This window comes from Perca flavescens, chromosome 5 (assembly GCF_004354835.1).
Source record: "Perca flavescens isolate YP-PL-M2 chromosome 5, PFLA_1.0, whole genome shotgun sequence".
Taxonomy (NCBI): Eukaryota; Metazoa; Chordata; class Actinopteri; order Perciformes; family Percidae; genus Perca; species Perca flavescens.
Genome location: NC_041335.1, coordinates 32,770,757 through 32,795,839, shown reverse-complemented (window position 1 = coordinate 32,795,839; position 25,083 = coordinate 32,770,757). Strand labels below are relative to the sequence as shown.

General features: G+C 41.1%; 1 protein-coding gene across 1 annotated transcript in view; it reads left to right on the top strand.

Annotated features, from left to right (window-relative positions):
- The window catches only part of LOC114555310 (spermatid perinuclear RNA-binding protein), an 88,325-nt gene that overhangs the window by 14,562 nt on the left and 48,680 nt on the right, over positions 1 to 25,083 (top strand). Inside the window, exon 2 of the mRNA XM_028577615.1 lies at positions 24,100 to 24,217. Coding sequence (XP_028433416.1) covers positions 24,215 to 24,217 — 3 coding nt within the window. The 5' untranslated portion in view covers positions 24,100 to 24,214. The remainder of the gene's footprint in view (positions 1 to 24,099; positions 24,218 to 25,083) is intronic.

Here is a 25,083-nt window from a genome sequence, read left to right as displayed (position 1 = left end):
ATCGTTCCCAGTCAGGTGCTGTGTGTTTTAACCTTTAACACACACACATCTCGGCTCAGCGGTGTGTGTGTTTTAACGCACACACATCTCGGCTCATGCTGTGTGTGTGTGTGTGTGTTTTAAGGGACACACATCTCGGCTCAGCCGTGTGTGTGGAGCTTGGGCATCGCTGTAGGCTACAGAATCCCGGCATGTGAATAGAGATGTAAATACAGGGGTCTGGGTTTTTGCTCTAAATGCTTGAAATGATAAATAACATCCTCTTTACATTTTGTGAATTCATGATTATTCTGGGGGCCAGACTAAAAGTTTTGGCGGAGGGCCGCCAGTTGACCTTGGCTGCTCTACAGCGACACTAGGGGCTGGCTGACCAAATCGCTCTTCCTGCAACGTGAACGGGGGTAAACACGGGGGATTTGAATGGGACTTATGTATCGATACTCGCAGCATAAAAATCGATACTTTCCTGGGGGAGATTTATATTGCAGAATCAATAAAATTACTCAGCCTTACAACACATAAAGTACAGGGAAGCTCCTATTAGTTATGTATTTTGACGCCAAACCCTTGTGTCAAAAGTATGTTCAGTTCAACTCTTGTTGCACAGAGGAGGGATTTTGTGTTGAAAGAATTATTTTGAAGAGTCCAATATTTTAGAATCTAAAGACCGAAGCAGCCTGTATAACACAGTGTAGGCTGCTACTTCTCTTCCCCCCCCCCCCACGCCCTGCCTCTGTGAACCTGCCTGCTCCAAACTTTGAAAGTGGATTTCAAAGTGCAGTTTACAGCTTTATTTGATACCTGAGGTGTCGTAGCAGCAGGTCGGCCGGGGTACGGTGAGGTGAAATGTCTGTGATAACACACTCTCCCAGGCTGTGGATTGTATGAGGTGAATGGATGTAGTGAATTGGCCTCAGCCCACAAAGCCTGCCTGGACTGATGCCCAATACTGCGCTGCTGGATATTATAATTAGCTTCTTAGTGGGACTTTATTCAAGTTCACACAGTGCTCCCAGGCAAGTCTGGGAAAGACATTTCATTCCGTGCACGTCCTCAAAAATATGCACGACTGCACTAAAAAAAGATGGGAATCCTGTGTAGAAACAGTTAAACCAATGAGATGCAACTCGTAAATCATAATACCTCTAATCATAACATCAACAGTAGTAAACAAATGGCAGTGATACGCAAGGCAGCTTTTTGACTGGGTGCTGTTAATTGATTTTCCGATAGTATGTAAGGGTTAATCTTTACACAAACCTCTTCATACAATGAAATACATTTCACTTGAGTTTTAACCAAAACTGTTTCAGTCCCTATTCCTTCTTTAACATGAAGATGGACGGAAACAAATTGTTGAGTGACGTTTCCATTAAGATTTTTTTTATATTGAGAGCATAAATAGATATAAAAACATTCATTAAAAGGATGGGTTAATACCATTATCTGCTTTCGATGATATTCCTTATTAAGAATAATCTTCAGCTGTAGCAAAAATAAGGCCTTAGTGGCGGTTAAATTGACCATAAACATATCAATCAATATATGTGCGCCCGCTCTACCAACCGAGCCATCCCGGCCACAGCGCCAACTCAATTCTTGATTGGCCAACGGCACATTTAAAGCAAATCATTCAACAAGTATTCTCCAATGTAAGCAAGGGCAGGAGCGCAAGAGAACGATAACATAACATAACGTCAAGCACCACGGCACATTCAAATCATTCAACAAGCATTCTCTGACGGGGGCAAGAGAACAATAACCTGATTTATGACACGATGATGCCCGAACGGGCAAGTGTGTTGTTATATTTAATTGCCCCGGGTCATCGGGCAACCCTGAATAATAATGGGCAGTAGTTTTTCTGTAATTCTGCTGACAAACAAACACACCGGAAACATAACCTCTTTGGCAACAGTATTTACACATACTATATTTTGAAATAATGTTATGCTATATTGGAGCCTGAGAAAACACTTTCAGGTCCCCTCATGGAGCTTTTGTAAAAACCCATGGGTGTGAATTCAAATAGCTGTGATGTTAATGCTGCATTCAACGTTTCACGTTTGTTTTCAGCCACGTTACGCTGCCTTGAAGCCTAAAAAAACTGATAAAAACAAAAAAAAGTACTCTTCCCTAAATGCTAAAGTGCTACTGTATAGAATAGCACGTAATCAGTGAGCGCATCCCAAAAAAACTGTAATGGGGCAGTGATTTCCCCAAACATCAAATCCACCAGCATCATAGAGATGTAGACGCCTGATGGCAGGAAGCAGAGAGGTTCGAAATGGAAATGTACTGTAAGTCACGGGTTTACTCTCAGCCGTGCACGGCCACATAATGTCTCCATTACCTGGCTGAGAGACACACACACACACACACACACACACACACACACCACCTGCTGCTTGTACACAGTGCAGGCGATTCGCTTCATGTGGCACTCTGTTCTGATTGGTTGTGGGCAGTGCAAGGAGCTGAAACTGAATCCAAGAGCTGATCTGCAGCTACACACTGCAGCTACACACTTAACACGTTTATTGAGTCGATGTCCTGACTAGGGGTGGGACAAAATATTGATACAGCAATACTTCGTGGTATGTATACGCTGGCACCAAATATTGATATTTTAATTAAAAAAACAAGGCGCTTCAAATATAGGGAAATAGGAAAAAAATGCAGTTGAATGAACGTGTTTTAAACAGTGTTTAAAAAAATAATAATAATAAAGAAACACAATGTGCGGTGGCCGGTGTTGAAAGTGCGGCGCGCCGCCACAAATTAGTCAATGTGTGGGAAACACTGCAAGCAAGGATTCAAAAGTCCACAACTCCAAGCAAAAAACAGTCCACCGAATTCCACAGATTGTTATTCTGGATCACTGCTGAAAACGAAAAAAACAAAAAACAATCTGATATTGTAACACATTGAAAATGTCCTAATTTTTAAAGTCTCATAAATAAAAGAATAACTATTTTCCTTCAGAGGTTTGCAGAATTCTTTTTTTAATATAATCCTGTTCAGGAGGACTCTAAAAATGAAGTTATTTGACTCTTTAAAGCACCCATATTATACTCATTTTCTGAAGGCAGGACACATTCAGAAACCATATCTCACTCAAAACAGCATGGATGGATTTTTTTCAAAGTTTGTATGTGTGTGGAAGCACCAGATACACAAAATAACACCCCAAATCCCAGAAAAATTGTTTTTTTCATAATATGGGCACTTTAAATAAAATTAAAGGGAAAGTCAGCTCAAATTATATAACACATTGACGGTGCCGAGAAAGGACAACAAATACACCAAACGGTGCAGGAATTTACACCAGTGCATGTACACAGAAAAAAGAAAACCAATGGATGCTTAGGATGCTAGGTTAAATGTATCCAAATTTAAATAGAAAACTGCAAAACATGCATTTGATAATGGTCAACAAACATGCAAAGTGTCTATACATTGTAGTTAAAGAGTATAGCCTTGCAAAGACACTGGTCTGGTTCTTTTTAAAAAAAATTGTCAACAAACAATCGTTTTTCTACAGTGATTCATACTGACACACACTGTTCAATCCCTGCACTGTTCACTTTTGCACTACCATCATTGCACACATTGTACCATAGCACCTTATCGTGGTCATTGCATCCCATGGTCAGTCCATACCAGACCTTTGTAATCATTTCACAATAGGGCTGCAGCTATCGATTATTTTAGTAATCAAGTATTCTATCGATTATTCCATTGATTAATCGAGTAATCGGATAAGAAATACTTTTGTTTCATTGAAGAGCAATAATATACAATAGTTTGGTTTAATTTTTGGAAAAAGCAACATTTGTATTGCCTACATTGCTTACAATATCATCACTCAAAAAAAGAACTTAACATATTCAGTGCATTTAAGTGCCCTATTACATTATTTTTAAAGAAAACATTTTCTGAAATGCAATAACCACCTCAAAGGCCTACATTACACATACATAAACATTACCTTAAGGTGTGCAACTTAACTTTCAGAACTACAAGTTTCAACCTGAGACTGATCTGTATATAGGCCTATATGTAAATATTAGTTAAACCTATTTTAATTTATAGATTTGATTACAATGCTGCACAGCTCTGTTACACTTATGCTAGTAGATCGTTGATCAGCTGTCTCTCCGTGAAGAGAGAGAGTGAGAGAAAACGGTGCGCTACAATCTGCTCCTTTTCCGGCTCTTTAGATCAAATCGTGGTCACCACTACGTATGTTCTTGTCTTTCTTTTTGGTAGTTGTTGTGTTTGGTGTAGTTTCATCGTCCATACGACTCTGTGATTTACTTTTGCCGGGTCCGCTTCATGGAATGGATGATTAAAGCCTGGCTCAGACTACAGGAGTTTTAGGCCGATTAATGCCCGATTTACCCCTCCCCGAGAATCTGAGAAAAAATCTTGTCGAGGACCTCGATCGGTCCCGATGTTCGGCGCAGATTATCTGGTAATGTGAGGCGTTCACAGATTGAATCTTGCACCTCCCGATCTGCTCGCGGACACATCGGGGCCGCCCCGATAATATCAAACATGTTTGATATCTAGGATTATAATCGGGCGTGAAACGACTATGATTACGTCAGTACTTCCACAATAGCCAATGAGAGACAGGTCTGCAAGGAGACAGAAGTGACGGAAACTTTTGAAAATGTCCGCGAAAGCAGCTGTAGTACGGGTCCGGTGGACAACTGAGTTGGAAGAAAGGATGGTGGAGATGTGGCGACAGCACGAGTGCCTGTTTAATGTATCATCAAAAGAGTATCATAATCGGGATGATAAAGAGAAGAGCTGGGGAGAGATCGCTGCAGATTTGGACCTACCGGGTGAGTGTACAAAGTTGCTAGCGCACTAGCTAGCAAATGTAAACATTAGATCTAGGTCAGTGATCATCTGCTACATTCAGGTCTAACAAAAGATGCATTGCACATACCGTATTTTTCGGACTATAAATCGCTCCGGAGTATAAGTCACACAGAACAAGTAGCAGGGCGTGGAGACGTACCGTTGTCAAGCCCCTCCCGGCAGCACGTTGTTCAAGCCCCCACCTGTGGACTTGTTCCTCCAGCTCTGGCCATCTAGCTTTCAGCCCACGATTAGCCGATTAGCTTTCTTTGATTTCTTTGATTTCTTCATTGCAGTAAGAGTAACCTTTTTCACCAGTCCCTCACAAGTTTCTCCCTCATTTCAAACTTTCTTTCTGCTGCTCAATTACTGTTTTCGGCTGCATATTTTACTACCTGCAGTTTATCTCTTTTCTTTCTCAGTTGTCTTTAGGAGCAGCATATAGTTGTCACAAGCTTAGAGCGCCCTCTCGAGGCTGTAGACGGTAATGTTTCAGTATGAATTAACATGTTAAATTATATATATATATTGATATATAAGTTGCACCTGACTATAAGTAGCAGGACCAGCCAAAGTAGGAAAAAAAGTGTGACTTATAGTCCGGAAAATACTATAGTTTGTTTGAATAATATTATCGTCCACGCTCGTTTTATTTTCTTTTGTTTTTTATTGGTACAAAGGATAAGTATTACTATAGCAAGTTGCCGTGACACAGTATCCATTTTGTTTACATGCGCTTCCCCGTGAGATCGCGTCACGTGAGGTGCTAAATCTGGCAAGATAATCTTAAGAATATCTTGTAGTGTGTGATGCTCCACTATTTTCAAATATTGTAGTGTGAGCATGTTTAAGATTTGAGGGAAGAAAATCTGCAAAGATTCTCCTCAAGTGTGTGCTGCAACCAGATTTCAAAATCGGTTAGGATTTTAAAACTCCTGTAGTCTGAGCCAGGCTTAAGTTAGACTCAAATGTTTTCTGTTGAGATGCTGAAGCACTGACGTTGTGCTGTTATTGTGGTAAGCTAGTTTGATTTTGCAGTAGACTCACTGTGCAGAGTTTTCGTTTTAATTACGTTTGAACTGATTCCAAACTTTGGACACTTTCTGTCGTTTTCTCCAGCCTGTCTCTTCTCTTAGCCCCTTGCTCTCTTTCTTCATTTTGTAATCAGTCTTCGTGGCATGTGTCGGCAGCAGCATCAGACCGGTGTGCGACAGTAATAACCCTCCGTGCGGAAACACCGTGGGCGATACAACGTTGGTAACTAGGGATGCACCGATGCATCGGCTGAACATCGGTAACGGGCGATATTTGCCTCGTTAACTGCCATCGGCCATCGGGAAATAAAAATGACATTCGCCGATGATTATGTGTCATGAACGCTGTGCTCAGGAGAAACCTTTTTTTCCCTCTTTTTATTTGGGCGGGGGGAGATACGAGACGGAAGAGGGCACCCGCGCACTCTCCTCAGTAACTTAGATTAAACAAAGAATATTTTACAGTTTCAGAGAAAGCTCAGCGTTTTTCAGTTTTGGGGGGGCTGTTAGAAAGTCATTTAACACAACAAATCTCATTGGACATTTGAGAAGCAGGCACGAGGCGGTGTACGGCGATTACCTGCAAGCTGACCAAAAACGGAAAAATGAAGCCGCCAAGAAAGCGCAGACTCAGACTTCAATTGACACGGACGGCGTTTGAGAAAGCCAAACAGCTGCCTCCAGACAGCGCCAAAGCGAAACAAATAAACAAGGTGATGGAGTTCATCGCTTTAGATGACCAGCCTTTCTCTGTAGTGGAGGACGGGGGTTTTCAGGGTCTGATGAAGTTTATGGAGCCACGCTACACGCTGCCAAGCCGGCGTCACTTTGCCGAGGTCTGTCTCCCCGAAATCCACAACATTGTGGCCGCGCACATTCATGAGCTACTGGCTTGCGACATCGCTGCAATCAGTTTCATCAGTTTCATCAGTTTCACCACAGATATATGAATTTATTTCACTTGTTTTTTTTTTTTTTTTTATTTATCAGAAAAATATTTTTTATTGGCCATGAAAATAATCTCATTGAGTAAGTTTTTGTTTATCAGGCTGAAACCACTCAAATAATTTTGTTGGGCAATGTACTGAAACAATCTTTTCATTGATCAGTTAGCAGTCAAAGCTTTTTGAATGTTATTTTTCAGAAAAATAAGGTTATAACTAATGTCAACCAGAAAGTGACATTAAAAGTTGTTTTTGTTTCATAAATTGTTCTGATTGAATTTGTGCTCATTCTAGGATAGTGTGATCAAGAGCCGAAAGACTTGTATGTTTCCGTGGCACAAAAGAAGGAATAAATAACAAAAAGAAAAAACATCGGCATCGGCCAAGTTGTTATGTTATCGGTATCGGTATCGGCCCAGAATTTCCCAATCGGTGCATCCCTATTGGTAACATTAATTAAACGAAGCTTCGAGGCAAATCATTTTGCATCGAGGATTTTTAGTGAATTATTCGAGTTACTCGAGGAATCGTTTCAGCCCTACTTCACAAATTGTTAACTCTTTACATTTCTGTGAGTGATTTTTATGTACGTGAGATCTATGTGTGTATGTGTGCTTGTTGTTTTATGGTTGTCTAAGCTACTGGATGCCTAAAATTTCCCTCGGGTTGAATAAAGTATCTATCTGTCTAAACAGGAACACACCCACATGCACAAAATGTACAACTTAATCTGCTGTGTATAAAACCAGCCAAAAGTGCTTTACAAACAGTATAAGGATAATAAAGAAGATAGTATGGCAAGCAATAAAAGTGCAAGGCAAGCTCCTTTCTGTGGACTGGAATAATGAAGCAGGTCTGAAGGAGGCAGCAGCTCTCTCAGCTCTCTGCTCTTTCTCATCATTGCCTGGCGTGTCTTTTGAGCCTTCGTCGATACAAAGGCGTTTTTTATCTGGGAGATGCAGCGACCGGCGGTTCCATTCCTACGTTATGACAATGTGGCTCAATTTTCTTCCATTTCTTGGCGGAGAAAGTTTTCAGGTCGCTTGAAAAAGTGTTGGCATTTGTCGTTCATCCATTGGCTGATTGAGTAGTTTACCACCACTAAGCCTCACTGCAGAATGTGACAGTGTTGACATGCAGAGCAGAGCTCCACAGTAGTCATTGAAGCTGTTCAGAGTTTGTCTGAGAAGCACACTGAGATTGACATGCTGATGTTTTCTGTTCGTCAGTGGTTCGCCCTGATCCAGGACCGCAACCAATTTATCATCAGAGGTGTTTAGAAACAAGTTACTTTACTCTGTTACATGCACTCAAGTAACGTTTTTTTTTTTTTTTAAATTGGGCTTGTCGGAGTAGTTTCAATGCAGCATGTTACTCTTACTTGAGTAGATTTTTTCAAAAAATCATTACTGTTACTCCGTTACATTTGGATGCATTCATCGCGCTAATTTTATTGATCGCAGGTCTGCTGAAGCTCTGTTATCCTACCGCAGCAACGCCTCCACATGACTGTTCAAAGCAGCGTGGCTGAAGCTACAGCAGAATCAGAAATGGCTTTATTTCCACAATAAGTTACACTTACCTGGAATGGTGCATACATAAACAAACAAACATAATAAACATTAGGGTGAGGCTATTTGCACCCCTGGTACAATTAGCAGTGTATGCTATTTGTACCCTGGTGAAATCAGAAATGAATGCTATTTGTACCCTGCCGGTGCACACAGCAATGTGTTGTATTAATACCCCGTCTGGTACAAATATCAATGTATGCTATTTGCACCCCTGTGCATTTACAGTACCTTGGCATATATTTACACACAGCTATCCATACTACTCATGTATTACACCTTTTTGGAATATTATCGCCCTGACATTTTTACCCTAACCATAACCAATCCCACTCCTCTTGCCTAAACCTAAACCTAACCAACCCAACCAGAGCAGGCATATTCATGAGTCTTCCCCTACCACCAGAGCCTACTGCAAAAAACATTTTGCGTTCGCGAGCCCTGACTTGCGCAATTGCATGCAAATTATCCACTCCAAAATGTAAAAACTAAGATCTCCTCACCAGGGAATCAAACTCCAGACTCCCAGACCTAAGCTCAGTCTTCTAACCACTCACCTAGCAGTTCCTACTGGATGTCATACAACTGTTTACCACTTGCAACATAATAACGGTTGTATGCTTTCACTGAAGACAGAAAGCGCAACTGTAGTATCCATTTTCCGCTAGAAATTCAATTGTTATAAACTTTAGAGACAAAACATTCTTAATATGCCAGTTTCTGCGGTCATGGAAGATGAACGTCGGCCATGATTTCGGTGCACGCGAGCAACGTGTTTTTGTTGTTATGTCACAGGGTGTAAATAGCTCAGCTGTGTGGCCGAGGCTATTCGTACCGGGGGTGCAAATAGACACTCTGTGAACAATATGAAAAAAACAATAAATACCAGAAACAAATATGTACAGACAAAATAATTGTTTGCATAAGAAAAAAAGAGGCTGAACAGGTTGAGTGCAGAGTGTACCAAATACCAAATGATAACGCTACCCTACGCTAACTCTCCCAATGTTCGACCCAGGTGAAAACAGCTTCTGGGGGGGTGTTTGGCTCGAGGTCGTGGTGCAAAGGACCCTAGGGTGAAATTACTCCGGACCATCACTTTAATGCAAAGTCTTGTGTCCGGGGTAGGGTTGCACGATATTGACAAAATGTGATATTGCGATATCGATATTAATTTTGATATTTTTAAACCTGTAAAATAACAAAAGTTACGGGAAAACACATCAAAAGAGCTTGATAACAAGTTTTCTTACAACACAAGGTTTATTTCAACTGACATGAATAAATAAATAAGGACCATGTCTGTCCAGGAGCTTGACAGACTGGTGATTGGAGGTGCAGCTGTTGGTGTACAGGGAGAAGAGCAGACGGTGCTGATGGTCAGAGAGGTGTTTCCCCAGCTTCACGCGCTGCTTCCGGTCAAGAGCAACGTTATGGCTTTCAAACAGTGCAGGTAGTTACTAGCAGGGGTTGTTATATTGCCCTAAGCAATTTTCACATCAATGAAACAAATAGGCGCATATTTACATAAATGTGTTTCTGTAAATCTGACCCGTACAGCTGTGTAAATTTCATCCATGCTTGCTGCCATTTTGTAGCCATTTTGTCTGGCTCTGGCACTGGAAGATGACGTCCTCCTCATTCCTAATCTGGCCTACGAAGATCAGGTTGGCTCAGGTGTTTGTTGTTCTGGGAAACAGCTGTCATTTAGCACGACAACAAACCCACAGATTATAGATTCTGAGCTGAAGCCAGCGGGGTTAGATTTTTTTTTTATCTCAAAACTGAGGATCTATTTTTGTTATCAACAACACACTGCGTCCCCTCAACGTGACACATGTGTCAACGAAAATCCCAAAATGTTAGTCCTCAATTTGGCACACAGACACACACACACACGCACTGGTGCTGCTGCTGCTGCTGCTTTTAGTAGCAGGGATGAGTGTGTTGTGCTTACTTGGATGTTTACAGGCCCACAGTGCACCACTGATCCATTAATGCATTAATGAAGGTCTAATCCTCCACTGAAAAATAAATAAATAAATCAATCTGCTGTTTCATAACAAAGCAGCTGTGTTTCCTGAGCTCTCTGTGCGGGCGTCACCCAGCTGGGCTTTATACGCTGGCTTCAGGGCCCGCCCAACTGTTATCTCTACTGCAGCTTCTTCCAGAGACTCCTGACTGCAGGTGAGCATGCAGATGTCTGCCTCAATGTGCTGGTCAAGCTGTTGTAACGATCACAAGTTAACCAGTGTGTGGAGAGGCCTGGCATGGCCCGCTCACTGGGTGGAAACACGCCGCGAGTCACCAGCCAAAAGCTTTATTTTTGTTTTAGTTTTGGCAGTTTGTCTTTTCCTCTTATCACATGGAGTTTTATTGGACACTCTAAAACAGGAAAGAATAATAAAAAAAAAAAATCCAATTTAGACACTTTCCGTTTCCTGGTTTAAACCCTCTGTGCCCCTTTTGATGGTTTTGCACCAAAAATTGCACCCCTATACTCAGTTCAGTGAGATCAGTATCTCCACTCAAGACTTTAATGGTGCAGAACATGCACGTAGGTTGTTCTGAGATGCTCATGTTTCTTTTATACCACTATGTAAAACTATAATATTTACATGTTTCTTTCCTTCCGCCTCCTAACGAGTAATTTAAGTACATTTACTCAAGTATAGTACTTAAGTGTGACTTTGAGATATTCATTTTGAGGCATTTCCCTTTTATGCCACTTTATACTTCAACACCACAACATTTCAGGCAACCTCTCGCGAGATTTCAGAACGAGACTTCGCCTTGAGGGAGACTTGGTTAGACAAGATAACAGACCAGATCAACCAAAAAGTTTTCTCTTATTTCTCTGTAGGGTCCTTCCCATGATGTTGTCAGAAGTGCTTGTCGGGTCGTCCGTCCTCCACACCTTTCTGGTGTCTAAAATAGTTTTTGAAACTGACCATCATGCCTGCGTTACACAGTGATTGGTCAGGCGTGTGGAGGTGTGAAAGTAGTTTGAACTTTTCTCTCAAGCGCTCTATTCTGGGCATTCTGTCATCCCGTCAAGACAAAGGCCAAACAAGAGAGAGAGAGATCGGAGAGGCGGTGGGATGGTTATGATTGCAGGCACTTCACCCCACCTTCTGGTGAAGCCTTTTAGAACAGGTATAAATACTTTTGCCCTACCCGCCGGTATAGAGCTGCAGGCGCCGACAGCGTTTCTTTGTGTCATCATATGGCCAAAATAACCACTATTGCTGTTTAGTACCTGGTGTGGAAAACTAAACCGCGTCATGTCTGGATTAATAATATCACCTGGCGGAGCAAAAAGCACGGTAATGATTACTGCCTTCTCCAGGAAGTAAGCGTTAACGTCTGGATGTCTGCCACTTCCAGCACCACTTAAAGTACAGATTGTGCCGTTTTTAATTGCAATAAATGGATAAAAAAATGCCGAAATAAGATGAATTCATACTTTATCAGGTCTCTGTGCTAACGTTGGAGCTGCTCCATAAACACAACAACAGAGATATCATTTCAGACCTTACCAGGTAGTCACACTTCCCCGATCCCAAAGAAAACTGTGATGGGAGCTGTAGTACCACAACACAAAACCTATTCATCGCAATTAAAGAAAAACTCACATTTTGCACCTTCTACACCAGGGGTCACCAACCTTTTTGAAACTGAGAGCTACTTCATGGGTATTGAGTCATACGAAGGGCTACCAGTTTGATACACTCTTCTGAAATAACAAATGTGCTCAGTTTGCCTTTAGTTATATATGATTATTAATGATTAATGATGCTCATCTATGTGACAAGACACTGATCATGTTGGTTGATTTCTCACAATTATCAACAATGACTTAAGGTGGGAAACAGATAATATCAATATTCAATTTTCATTTTTAGAACAGGCCTGAGGGCTACTCATGTGGTCCTTGGGGGCAACCTGGTGTTGGTGACCCCTGTTCTACACCATAAAAATAATAGTTTTTTTTTTTTTTTTTTTTTTTTTTTAAACATTACTAAGGCTAAATGTCACTTCCATGGTTTTCATATTCTTGGAACGCTGACACTCTTTTCTTTCCACTCATACAGACATTTGCTGTGTGTTGAAAACCTCAACACTGGAAAAAAATCTAGCAATGTGTAACTGCAGAAGCAAACAAAGTTTTTCCAAATTTCCATAAAAACATGTCTAGCTTTAATTATTCTGAAATTGAATATCGCAATGTATGTCACACTCAGCTGGCATAAGCTTGTTAAGAGAGGAAGTGTAAATGGAGCAACAACAGTCTGTTTCCAAAGGTTAATAGTTGATCTGCTGTGTTTTATATTCAGTTTGTTAGCTTGTTACAGCAGGCGTCAGGACTGTCACCCTTGGAGCTTTGCCTCGCCTGCTTTCAGCCTCGACGGCGCCTGATGTTTGAAGCCGCCGGTCTCCAATTATCACTTTTCCAGAGACCCTGATCTGATCTCACCTCTCGCCTCAAAACAAATGTGTAGAAAATGTGCAGATCTGAGCCGGAGATGCAGGAATGACAGCTTTTTAACGAGGAGCGCTACCTCAGCTCTGTCAGAGGTCTATGAAGCTCCAGAGAGAAAAGGGGGTGTTGATTAACATCTTAACTTATTTTGATGATTTTTCACACATTATTTTCACTTACCTACCGCACAAGCATTTTTTAGGTTCCACCCCTCACTGAATCACATCTTTCTGTAACACATTCAGAGTTGAAGCTGCTCTGAGTAAACGTTATTTAATTAAAGGTACACTGTGTAGGAATTTCTCCCATCTAGCGATGAAATTGTATTTTCCATTCAAACGAATACTGCTCTGTAGCGCCTCGCTTTTTCAAATGCGTGTTGCAACTACAGTAGCCGTTATGTACCAAGAAGCTATGACAACATGATGATTCCTTCTCCTCTGGCTCGGCATAAGTATGATCCTCCATTAGGAACTAAAGTGCAGTGCAGGATTTCAAATTTGCCGGGGCAGTGACAAGCGCCTCTCACTGATCTCCTTCTCCGTGACGCTGGATCTGAACGAAAACGCGTCATGGATTAGCTAGACAGGTAGGCTAGTGCTTTACGTCCCTCTCAGCGATTCCAATGTAAATACAGATAAGAAATTCTACTTACGAGGATAAGTCAGATCATTGGCAGAGATAATTTTACACCAATGAGGACATATTTATGAATGAAGACATTGATTTTAGCTAATAAAATACGTCAAACACTACACAGTGTATCTTTAAACACTTTTTATGTTATTTGCGTGTCGTGGCTCTGGCCCTTGGCCCTTTTTTCTGAATGCTGCTCGACGTGATGCTGCTACTTATGTAAGAATGTAAGCTTGTTTACTCATTAGCTAGTCGATGAAATATTCAATGCAAGATTAAATTCACATTTTATATTCTAGTCTCAGAAAGATGAAGTTAGGCTCAGATTTGAACCCAGTGTCGTCCTCTCCTCATCAGGCTGTAAAATCAGAGCATGCTGGGAGGTTTTTAGACGACGGTATTTTTTAGAGGTAAACAACACAAGTACCAGCCTTCCTGTGTGTGTTCATGTTGCTGAGTGTTAGTTTCCTCTGCAGCATGCCCCCTGCCAGCTGTGGCTCACTTATATAACGTTTGTAGTCAGTTTTATTGGCTCTGCAGTGGAGTCGGACATCTCCGGTTCGGCGAGGAGATCACAGAGAGTTTGTGCAGTTGATGAATTATGTTCTCTGCCGTGAGGAGGCATAATGTTCAGGGTTACAGTACCTGCGCTGAAGTACATGTGCATGATCTGCTTACTGCAGCGCTGCTGTGAGCCCCTACGCATATGGCCTGTGTGTTCACATAAAGCTGAGAGAATGGGCCTGTCATGAAGGTTAGCAGGTCCGGACTCACATTGTTCTTGACGTATGAGTGACATACTCTCAGTGACATCACCGGTAGGTTTCTGAAGAGACAAAATGAAGCTCAAAGTGGGTGGTTTGGGGCCGTCGCCATCTTGTCAGTGCCTGATGTCGGCTAATCCAAATATGGGCAAAGAGGTGGATACTTGATGGAGCTTTTTTTGCCGTGTTAAAAGGTGGTATACACCAAATTTAAGTTGCTATGGATGAAATAGTCTGCCAAATCATGTAAAGTAATGGTGTAATATAGTTGGATAGAGTGAAATTAATCAAACGTTTTAACTTTCGGACCAAAAGAAAATGTTCTCACACTCTCACTTTATACCTCCTCTGCACTGAACACCATCCATAGTATTCTGGCTCTGCAGAAATGTGACACACATCCTGAATGTAATTTACTGAGATCTCTACACACAATGAAATATTTTCTCTGCTGCGAACATTCATAGAAGCCACTTTTTATATTCCTCCACATCGTCGCGTAGAGCCCTTAATGTGTCATGCGAGGCTGCATCACGCTGCAAATGAATTGGGTAATTTACAACAAATTGTGTGCCCATTTTAGGGAAAGAAGATCTCATTACCTGAAAGTCATACTGCATTATCTGACAGAGAAGACTTCCATTTACCTGCTGTCCTATTTACACGTTTAGATTTGATCTAATCCTACCGATTTATTATGTTATAGTTTGTCATTAGTTTTGTGGGTTTTGAGCAGTAGGAGTACTTTAGTTTGGATAAATCATTTGGGAGCAAAACTACCAAGTGTCTGAAAATGTAAGATCCTGGCATTTGGATTAGTATGAGAGACTCTGCAGCACCTTTTTGTTTTCAGATCAAGTGTTAGTCACAAAAGCTTTGTAAGAGAGAACAAGGTTTTTTTTTTTCTCCATCGCGCCTGGTGCAAGCTCACAGGATTGCACAGGGCGTCATTTGAAGTCTTGTATGAACATAAAAGCCTGCTCATAAAAGTTCCCCGCAGTGAAGACGACCTAAATAAACATGGCCCCAAAATACCCTCCCTGAGTTAATCTACCATTCCTCAAAATGGAGGTGCAGGAGGAGGCATAGGAAGAGAATACCTGAGGATGGAATGGGATGGTATGGAGTGGCAAAGCAAAGCCATTTGGTGGATGTTTCTGTCCAGAGTGCCTTACAGCAGCATGAGTGGATGCATTTTTAGCAAGACTGCAGTCTGACCTCTGACTCATGTGGTGTTACAGCCTTACTCTACACACTGGGAATGGGTCTAATAACCCCAGTGCCTTGCTGCACAGCGCAATCGAGGCTGTCAGTCAGACTTGAATTTTTTAATAGTGTCTGTTAACCTGCCAGTTCTGCTTCTTACCTCCAGCCTTCTGTCTGACAACAAGTTTACTATTAGTTATCCCGCAGGTATCTGGTTCCTTTCAGTATCAGGCCATATTCGACAGTAAAAGAAGAACTTGAATTTAAATTAGTCTTAAAAAGACTGTAAAGAATCTGTTGAGAATGCTTCATTGTACTTTACATCCTACTTTCCTTTCTCAGTTTAATCTAAATTTGGTCATATATTCAAATGTTCCTCGGGCTTAACTCTGTTAATTCAGATTCTGAAAGCCTGTCTGGATTAGAGCTCGACCGATATTATGGGCCGATATTATTTTCCAAACTCTCAGTATCGGCATTTATAATGGTCGATAAATGAATGGAAACGGACGAAACCCCCTTCAACCATGTTCTGAGTGTTGGCGTTGCATAGTTTGTCCACCAGAAGGCGCTCTACAACGTCCCTGTTGGCAACACTCGTGTTTAACCCTTTAAGTTTCATATCTTAAGTTTGTATTTTTATACATTTTATTTATCAGAACTTTAATATATTTTGATGTTCCTCTGTTCTGTTGTGACAATAAAACAAACAAGTTTATTTTAAAACTGCATTATCATATTCTTTTAGTGATGACTCATAAATAACTACAAATGACTAATGTTAGGGATTTTTGTTTTAAATATATATATCGGGCAATATATCGGAATATCGGATTTTTGAATCACCAAATATTTGTATTGATATCGGCCCTAAAAATCCTTTATTGGTCGGACTCTATTCTGGATGTAGAGATAGCTCCTTGTAAGCCATCCTACCCGTGATGGGGTTGTACTCAAATCTGTCCCAACGTGTTAGCTGAACTTTGGTTGTCTCGAGATATGCCCAAAGAAGGTATTCCTGCACGGCAAAAGAATGCAAAGCAACAGAATGATATTGTCCGGACTTATGCTATATTCTACATATAAGCTTTTATTAAAAATAATAGCCTTTATTCTGACGTAACTCTTTTGTGACTAGAAACATTTTGATTACTAACTGAAATTGAAATACATATTTTTTCTCAGTAACTGTAACGCATTACACTTATGTTTATTTACGTATCGCCATTAAATGTAACTAGTTACTACCCAACACTGCTTGCTGCACAACCTTTATCTAAACAGTCTTCATAACCAACGATAAGTATTGGTTCTTCATGCACAACAAATTGCTACATTTGTAACACGTCACTTAAAGGTACTGCATGTAGGATTGTGAAGATCCAGGACTTAACAAAAAAAATTTGAACATCAACAACTTCTCAGTCCCTCCCCCCTTTCCACTAAAGGCCAAAACGGTCTCCTAAGCCCCGTCCCCCACAAGGGAGAATGAATGTGTGTGCATGAGCAGTGATTGACATGCAGTTAGACACCACCCCTTGGCCCTGATTGGTGCATCTGAACAGGGAGTGGTGGATTTTTGCAAATCGCACTACAGGCTGTAGGTGGTGACAGAGGAGCTGGATTTCTTTTTAAAATGCCTGCTTCATGTAGTTCTACTGGAACATAGAGTCAGTTTCAGCAAATATGACAGAAAGTTAGTTTTATAAGGCTTACCTACTGCACCTTTGACTGTAGTGAACCTAATTTTGCCCACGTGGCTTAATTGTTGCAAACATTTCTCTCAGACTGGAGTTTAATGATGCTAATTGCTGTTTGGTTAAACAAAATGAAAGGCTCTCGCAGGGTTTTTGTTCTCGCTGAAGATCTGAGTTTGGAGTGTGTCATTTTCATTTATTTCCTCATGATGTGGGCGTTGTGAAGCCCTTTGAGACTGTAACTGTGATAAAGGGCTATGCAAATAAACTTGACTCGGAGGGAGGAGATGCGTTTAAAGCACCCAGCGTTCATACCGTTCACTGTATTGGCTTTTATTTATGTAAAGCAGGTCACACTGAGACTCTTTAGAGTTGTGTAGAAAGTATTTTCTTTCATCTAGAGGGGGAAAATGCATCCTTGCTTATGTACTCACTTCTCTGGCCTGTTTTCATTGTCTTTTTGTTACCCGCTGAGCTCGCCATCTGCTGCTACTGCAGCACCGCCGTCAACGTCCTTAAAAAGTCATTGCTGTATTTTTAATTATCTTCGTTTAATCACTTCCCCTCTTCAGGGAGATGAAAGGTTATTAGAAGATGAGCCCACATGGGGGATTTATTATAAGTGCAGCAGAATACTGTATGCTAGTATAGACAGCCATGGATGTTGTCCTTGTGCCAGGTGCTTTAGCGTTCACTGTTTTATTTAAATTTTTTTTGTGGCATTGGTGCTGAAATGATCCTGCCTGTATAACGTTTGTACCTTTCCTCCCTGTCTTCCACGTCTTGTTCGATTGCACATGTCAGCTGAGTTTTTGGGCTGTGTTTTGAATTTAGATCCCAATGGAGGTTTGTGTCTCGCCATAAAGATCTGACAGAAGAAAAACAACTGAACAAAAAAAGAGAAAGCTGAGGTGCAAAAAGTGTTTGCACACCCAAATGTATCAGAATGCTCCTTTAATTCTAATATCACCTGTATACAATGAACATGAGGTGATGTTTGCAGTGCGGTCTGATTGTCAGGATTATTTGGTGGAAGGGTGTAGCATGTGCCGAGGGAGAACCCATTACATTTTGGAGCGAATCACGGGGCGGATACACAAATTATTTTTCACTTTCAATGACATTGTAAGATATTGCATTTGTGCTGCAATTATGTGGTGTCGGAATAATTGTAAAAATGAGTTCCCGGCTGGGAACCCCCCAAAGTCTGAATGTTAATATTGCGAGATAGGGCCTGCCGTGGTGGAGGTCTGCGCTCTCCGAGTGCACTTCTATTTTAAGTTTTTGTTCAAGTACTGTACTTCAGGGATGCACAGATGTTTCAGCTATGTCTTCCACATCTGTGGTATATTTCCAAAATCTTCTATCCCGATATAGGTCATTTCATATCTCGATAACGATATTACGATGTAGCACGTATTCTGGTAATTCAATAAATAAATAGTCTACGTGAAATAACTACATGATAAAGCCTATTTTGTACATTACTGTGTGAATTAAATGTTGACAAATGAACTGGGTATTTTCTAATTTTAGTAAAACATTGTGTGTGCAAAATGAACCTAAAATTCAAGGATCAGAACATTAAGCGTCGCCCAAATTACATAAATATTGCCGTAATGCAGTTCAGCCGCTGGTTTTCTGACTTTGCGTTAGAAACAATATAGAAAAATATATACAATGGGCATTTTTATGTCGTTCTGATGGTCTTTATCATCATAACCCCCCAGCCCCTACTTGAACAGGGAAAAAGGCCTCGATTAGGTTTAAAGAGATCCAACCACAGTAATGAGAGCCTTTTTACATCTGCCTACAACCCAGTTAATCTCTAAAGATATCGGTAGCAATGCAGATATTGAATATTGACTTTCTGAATTATTTTGTTTACAAGCTTGTCACTTTCGTTGGCACACAAGTAAAGTAATCTATGGCGTGTCACCCTCAATCTGACGCTACATCACCTTCCTCTTCCTCTGCAGCCTGTCATTGGCAGCCAATGAAGTCCCATTTTTTTCATCCGAGATCAGAGCAGAGATGCAGCAGAAATGCCAAGAGGCGAGGTTTCACCAAACCGAACACTGTGGCACAACCACAGCTCTGTCTTTCCTCTCGCCTTGTTGCTGGCGTGAGAATAAGGCTTGTTTGCATTCATGTGTGGAGGGTCTCTCACATGTAGCAACGTCCTCCATTATTGAGCAGTTGTAACTGCTTTGAAGTTGTGCTGTTGGTAGAAGCGGCATCGTGGTGCTTTTGAAAGGCAGAAATCTCAGCAGCTGACCCAGTAATTGCTGTGCCATATTGATCCACATCATTTTTTTCTGATATTTCTCTTCAAACTGTCCAAAGGTTGAGGTACTTTCCTTGAGTACTTTTCTTTTCATGCCACGGTGTGTTTAAGACAATATCTAGCCTCATAAATCGATATCGATATAATATCGATATATTGCCCAGCCCTAGTATTGCAGCTGTAAGCAATCCAAAAAACTGCTGCTGCAAACTAAACACTGAGAGATGAAAGACACACTGTGACGCGCTGAAGATCCAGTTTCAATGATTTATTCCTCCATACGTAAAATACAACCAGCACTGCAGTTACCAAATGTAAAGTTACTTTGGGATGCCAATATGTGCGTCAGTGCGGTCAACAGAAAGTGTCCGCCCATCAGGCTCACCCCCTCTCTGTCAAAGCCCAAAAACCAGGTGAACAGGTGAAGCAAACCAATATAATGCTACCACTTCCGCCCAAACCCCGGTCAACCTGCCCACCACCTACAATATCAGTACATAATACAATAATCAGTGAATAATATAAATGAGACTATAAACAAAAATGTGTTTCTTCTACTGGATGCTTAAAGGTCCGATGTGTAGGAATTTTTCCCATCTAGCGTTGAGATCATGTATCGCAATCAACTCGCAGTTTTGCAGCTACGGTAGCCTTCACGCTTCAAAAAGCGAAGGCAGTCTATCAGCCGGGGTTGTTGGAGTGTAGTGTTCTCTTTTTTGTTTTTTTTTCTTCGACAAGACGGGACTGGACAGAACAGTTGACAAACATCAGAATGTATTATTAATAATTGGGTAGAATGATCTACAATTCATATTTGGTTGATCACGGTTTTCGTGTTTGAAGGGAGTTGGAAAAAAACATGTTATGCATAAGTGTGGATGGTGTTGCTAGTGTGTGTATGTGTGTATGAGTAAAATGATAACTGTAAGGGAAAAATAATGAAAAGGGGAAGAAAAAAAATATATAGTGATATTTTTGTTGAATTTAGAAACGTTAGAAATGGGCACCAGGTATCTTCAAAGGCTGATATTGGCTTCTTTCTGTTTGCATTGTGTTTTTCCATTGAGATGTATGTTGAGATTAAATTTGTCCAGTGATTGATGTGACAAGAATTCTTTGATTTCCAGTTTTGGAGGACTACTTTTTTTGCGACAGCTAGAGAAATGAACAACGGATTCCTGAATTTTTGCGGGATGTGGATTTCGGAGATATCACCAAGGAGACAGAGTGTTGGAGTAGATGGGATTCTGTAGCTCAGGGTGGTGGACACTGTAGTGTTCTTAATATATATATATCTATATATATATATATATATATATATATATATATATATATATATATATATATATATATATATATATATATATATATATATATCTCATGTCGGAGAGTGGCACACCGCGAGCGGGCACGCGCGCCACCCGACAGAAAGAAGAGAGAAAGAAAAGGAGACTGCAGCGGTCCGGAGGATAATTAACTAGTTGGGATTTGGTGTGTGCGTCCAAAGCAGCTCCAGTGTTCACTCTTTTTTTCAAAAATAGAGATTTTGATAATGAATAACTACAAACGTTACACACTGGACCTTTAAAATGCTTCCAGACTTGTGGTGAATAAGGGCAGAGCTGTAGCAGTGAAAACGAGGACAAGGTGACGGGGAATCTAATCGACGCTCGGCTCAACCCCAGCGATTCCCCCGGGAAGTTGTACATCAGCAGTGCTGAGCTCGCCCTGTCTCCTCCACCACCAGCACACGGTTACACCACAGGCTCGGGCTCACATCTCATTATCATTTGACCGCGTGGGCACAGCAAAGCTGCTTCATCTAATGCATTCAATAGTGCAAAGAGATTCGGCATAATTTAATTAACGTGTTGGCGTGTCTGTGTCTGTGTCTGTGGCCAGATCACGTTAAAACAATTTCACAGCAGCATTGGAATCAAAGTGGTTTGTGGAAAAAAAAGGAAAAAAAAAAAAAAAAACACTGAAGGCTGGTTTATTGTTGAAGGCTGGTTTTTATTTTTTTTAATCAGGATAAGAAGCTACTTTTTTTTAAAGATTATTTTTTTAATATCATTTTAGTACTTTATTTCCACAGGACAGCTGAAGCTGCAAGGTGGAGGGAGGGGGGGGTGGGGTTGTGGCCTTGACCAACTGCCACTTTGCTCGTTTGAAAGCCATGATGTCTCTCTCTCTTGGGTGGGCCAAATTCTCTGGGCGGGCAAATCAGAGAAAGGGGAGGTAACCTTGCTCCTTATGACCTCATAACGAGAAGATTCCAGATCGGCCCATCTGAGCTTTCATTTTCTCAAAGGCCGAGCAGGATACTCAGGGCTCGGTTTACACCTATAACAATTTCTAGCCACTCGGGGACCATAGGCAGGCTGGGGGAACTCATATTAATGTTAAAAAACCTCATAAATAGAAATTTTCATGCCATGGGACCTTTAAATAAATGGCCTGTACAGGACGGGTCAGATGATAATTTGTGCTGTAAATTACAGAAACTGCATGAAGAGTTTAACATAATTGGGGAAGTGTTTTGGACCTCAGTGAGGAACGTTTTGGTCTAAATCCCATAGTATGCTCAGATCATCAGGATTACCTCTGTAAGGTGAACAAAGTGAACACAACAATGAAGTTGGGAGTTGTCCAAGCTGCTAAACTGACGGGAACTCCACTGATTTTACACATCTTACTCTTTGGCTACATTAATTACATTGCGTAACTTATGCGGACCGTTTGCGGAGCGTATGTGCCGTGGGAATGTATCTTTTAACTGGCTGCGACAGCTGCGTGGGATTGTGTGAGTCACAGGCGAGACAGAGAACTTTTGCTCTGGGGATTGTTGTTGTTTCTTCTGTTTTTTTTGGAGCCGGCACAGCTCTGTAAAACGTAAATCCGTTGGCAGCTGTTGTCAAATGATGCAGGTGACAGGAAACAAGAAATAAAAACAGAAACTCTCAAAACCAAACTGCCAATCTCCACCGTGAATCCCATAATGTTTTAGGAGCGCCAAATTGGTGTAGACTTTTAATCTGTTGTAAAAGTCTGAGCCTGCAGATATCGATATAGGTTCCTAGGGCCCAAGTTGATGGAAAGGACAGCTAGATATTAAAGGGGAGAGAGAGGGGGAAGACATGCAGGAAATCGTCACAGGTCGGACCCGAACCCTGGACCTTCTGCGTCGGGGCATAAACCTCTATATGTGTTCGCCCGCTCTACCAACTGAGCTAACCCACAGAAGTGTGTGTATGTATGTATGTGTGTGTATGTATGTGTGTGTATGTATGTATGTATGTATGTATATATATATATATTTTACAGAATAACAGTCAATGATATAAAACGGAGCAAATCCTAACATTTAAGCTGCGGGGAAGTCTGGCATTTTCTGCTCGTTTGATGACTTTAACAACTAATCAATTAATCGGCTAAATGTTTCAGCACTAAGTGGATTCATTTAGTGTTAGAAGTGAGTATGTCATGATTTTTCCACCGATATTTGGTCCGGGGGTCTTTTATTTCATCAGCGTTGGACCTTAGTCACTAATGCTCTTGTGTCTGAATGGGAGCAAATCCCTGCAGCAGGTTGAACATCTGGTGGAAAGACTGAAGCCAGGAGAGTGGAGGCTGTTATAGCAGCACATTAAACTTAATGGTGTTGATATCAGGGTTTATCCTGCATAGAGTTATTTTTGGCGCCCTCCAAAGAGGCTTTAGCCAGCCCGAAAGGAAAATCTTGAACAAGCAGAACATAAACTTGAATATGAGAGCTAATCTCAGTTTTATCTCCAGAGTCAGGCTGTATACCGGACTCTCCCAGTGATTTATTTAAATATTGATATCATTTGTTTAACCAGTTGTGTTAATTGGGGTTTTAGTTACTCAAGCATAACATACATTTTTGTTTATCAAAGAAATAGCAGGTAAAATGCATAGATTTCTGTCAAATAAGGTAACACAGTCTCATTGCCTTTATTGTACGCGGACTGATCATGCTTACTGCCGTGTGTAGTCACCCCCCCCAAAGGCCCATTCTGAGCCAGGAAAACCCCCGAATATGATAGGATGAGATATTAAAACCACATATCAAGCGGATATATACTTTTGGCCATACTTCTTCTGGAAAGAGGAGTGTCAGTGTGGATCTGCTGTTGCAGGAAGGTTTTAACAGAATTTAAAGAAAGAAAGTCTTGAGCAACTTCTCTCTGATGAAGCCCGTCTGAGCATGAATGTATTGTTTCCGAAAGCTTTTTTCTTTTGTTTTTCATATCTTGTGTTTTACTATTCTATCTATTGCAAATGATGAGAAAATATGTCAAAATGCTTGTGATTTCTAGTTGTGACATATGAAGCACAATGGTTACACATCTGACTTTTGGGATTATGTTTTTAGCTTTGATATTGCAGCCTTGCATTTTAAGCATTTAGCTGATGCTTATTCAGAGCAGCTTAGAATGAGCTTTAAATCGGGGATCACCCACATTATCAGCAACAAATACAAAGATTAAAGCTGTATCACCAAGGCGACAAATCTATAAAGGTGTGAATGTTTATGTATGGTAGAGACATTTACTGAATGTAGCTGTTTTTCTCTTCTCACAGTGAGACTCTGAACGAGGCCGAGAGACGTTTGACTGCATGAAGAGGCCGAGTGACGGGACCCTGGTCCTCACCTAGACCCCTCCCACGACCCCACCCCCACCCCCACTGCCTGGACATGGTAAGCCTCCTGTTATTTGTTTACGTTTTTATGTTTGTGTGTGTTTTATAGCCAGTAATAGACTCTAACCATTTTCTGGTATTTCCACAGTTGGTGGAATTTCGGGATTAGAGTTTGATTATCTTTCAGACAAAATAATGAATTGTAGACATATTGGAGTGTTTCAGGCAGCAGGATAAAAAGAAGTGTGTTGAAACACCAACTCATCCACTGATTCAGACCAGAGCAATCGAACTATAGGGGCCCTATCTTGCACCCGGCGCAGTGCGGCGCAGCGCAGCACGAAGGCCAACGCAAGTGTCTTTGTTAGTTTAAGACCGACGCAGTTGTCAATTTCCAGTCCAACGCCCACGTTGTTTAAATAGCAAATGCACCTGTGCCAATCTGTGCGCCCATGGGCGTGCTGGTCTTACAGGGAGGTGTGTTCAGGTGCATTCTTGACATCAGGGATGGAAATTATAAAAATGGTGAATTTGCTCAACCTACCAGCCACGGTGGCGGGTAAATAAATGTAGTATACCAGTGTTTCAGGTATATATATATTTATAATCGGCGGTCCGCCTTTACTAAATTGTAATGAAGTCGTAATTAATCGACATTACAATGTGAAATAGTATTATGATATGATCTCTTGTGCGTTTTCACTTCACACACGAGCAGATCAGTTTCTCTCCTTCCTGCTCAACAAATCCTCCATCATAATAGCAATGCACCAAGGTACAAACACGCCTGGCTTTTAAATAGGGGTGGGGGAAAAAATCGATACAGCATAGTATCGCAATACTTTCTGTGGCAATACTGTATCGATTCACAGACGCCAAGTATTGATCTTTTATTATATATGTGTTGGTCAGTTTGTCTGCTTG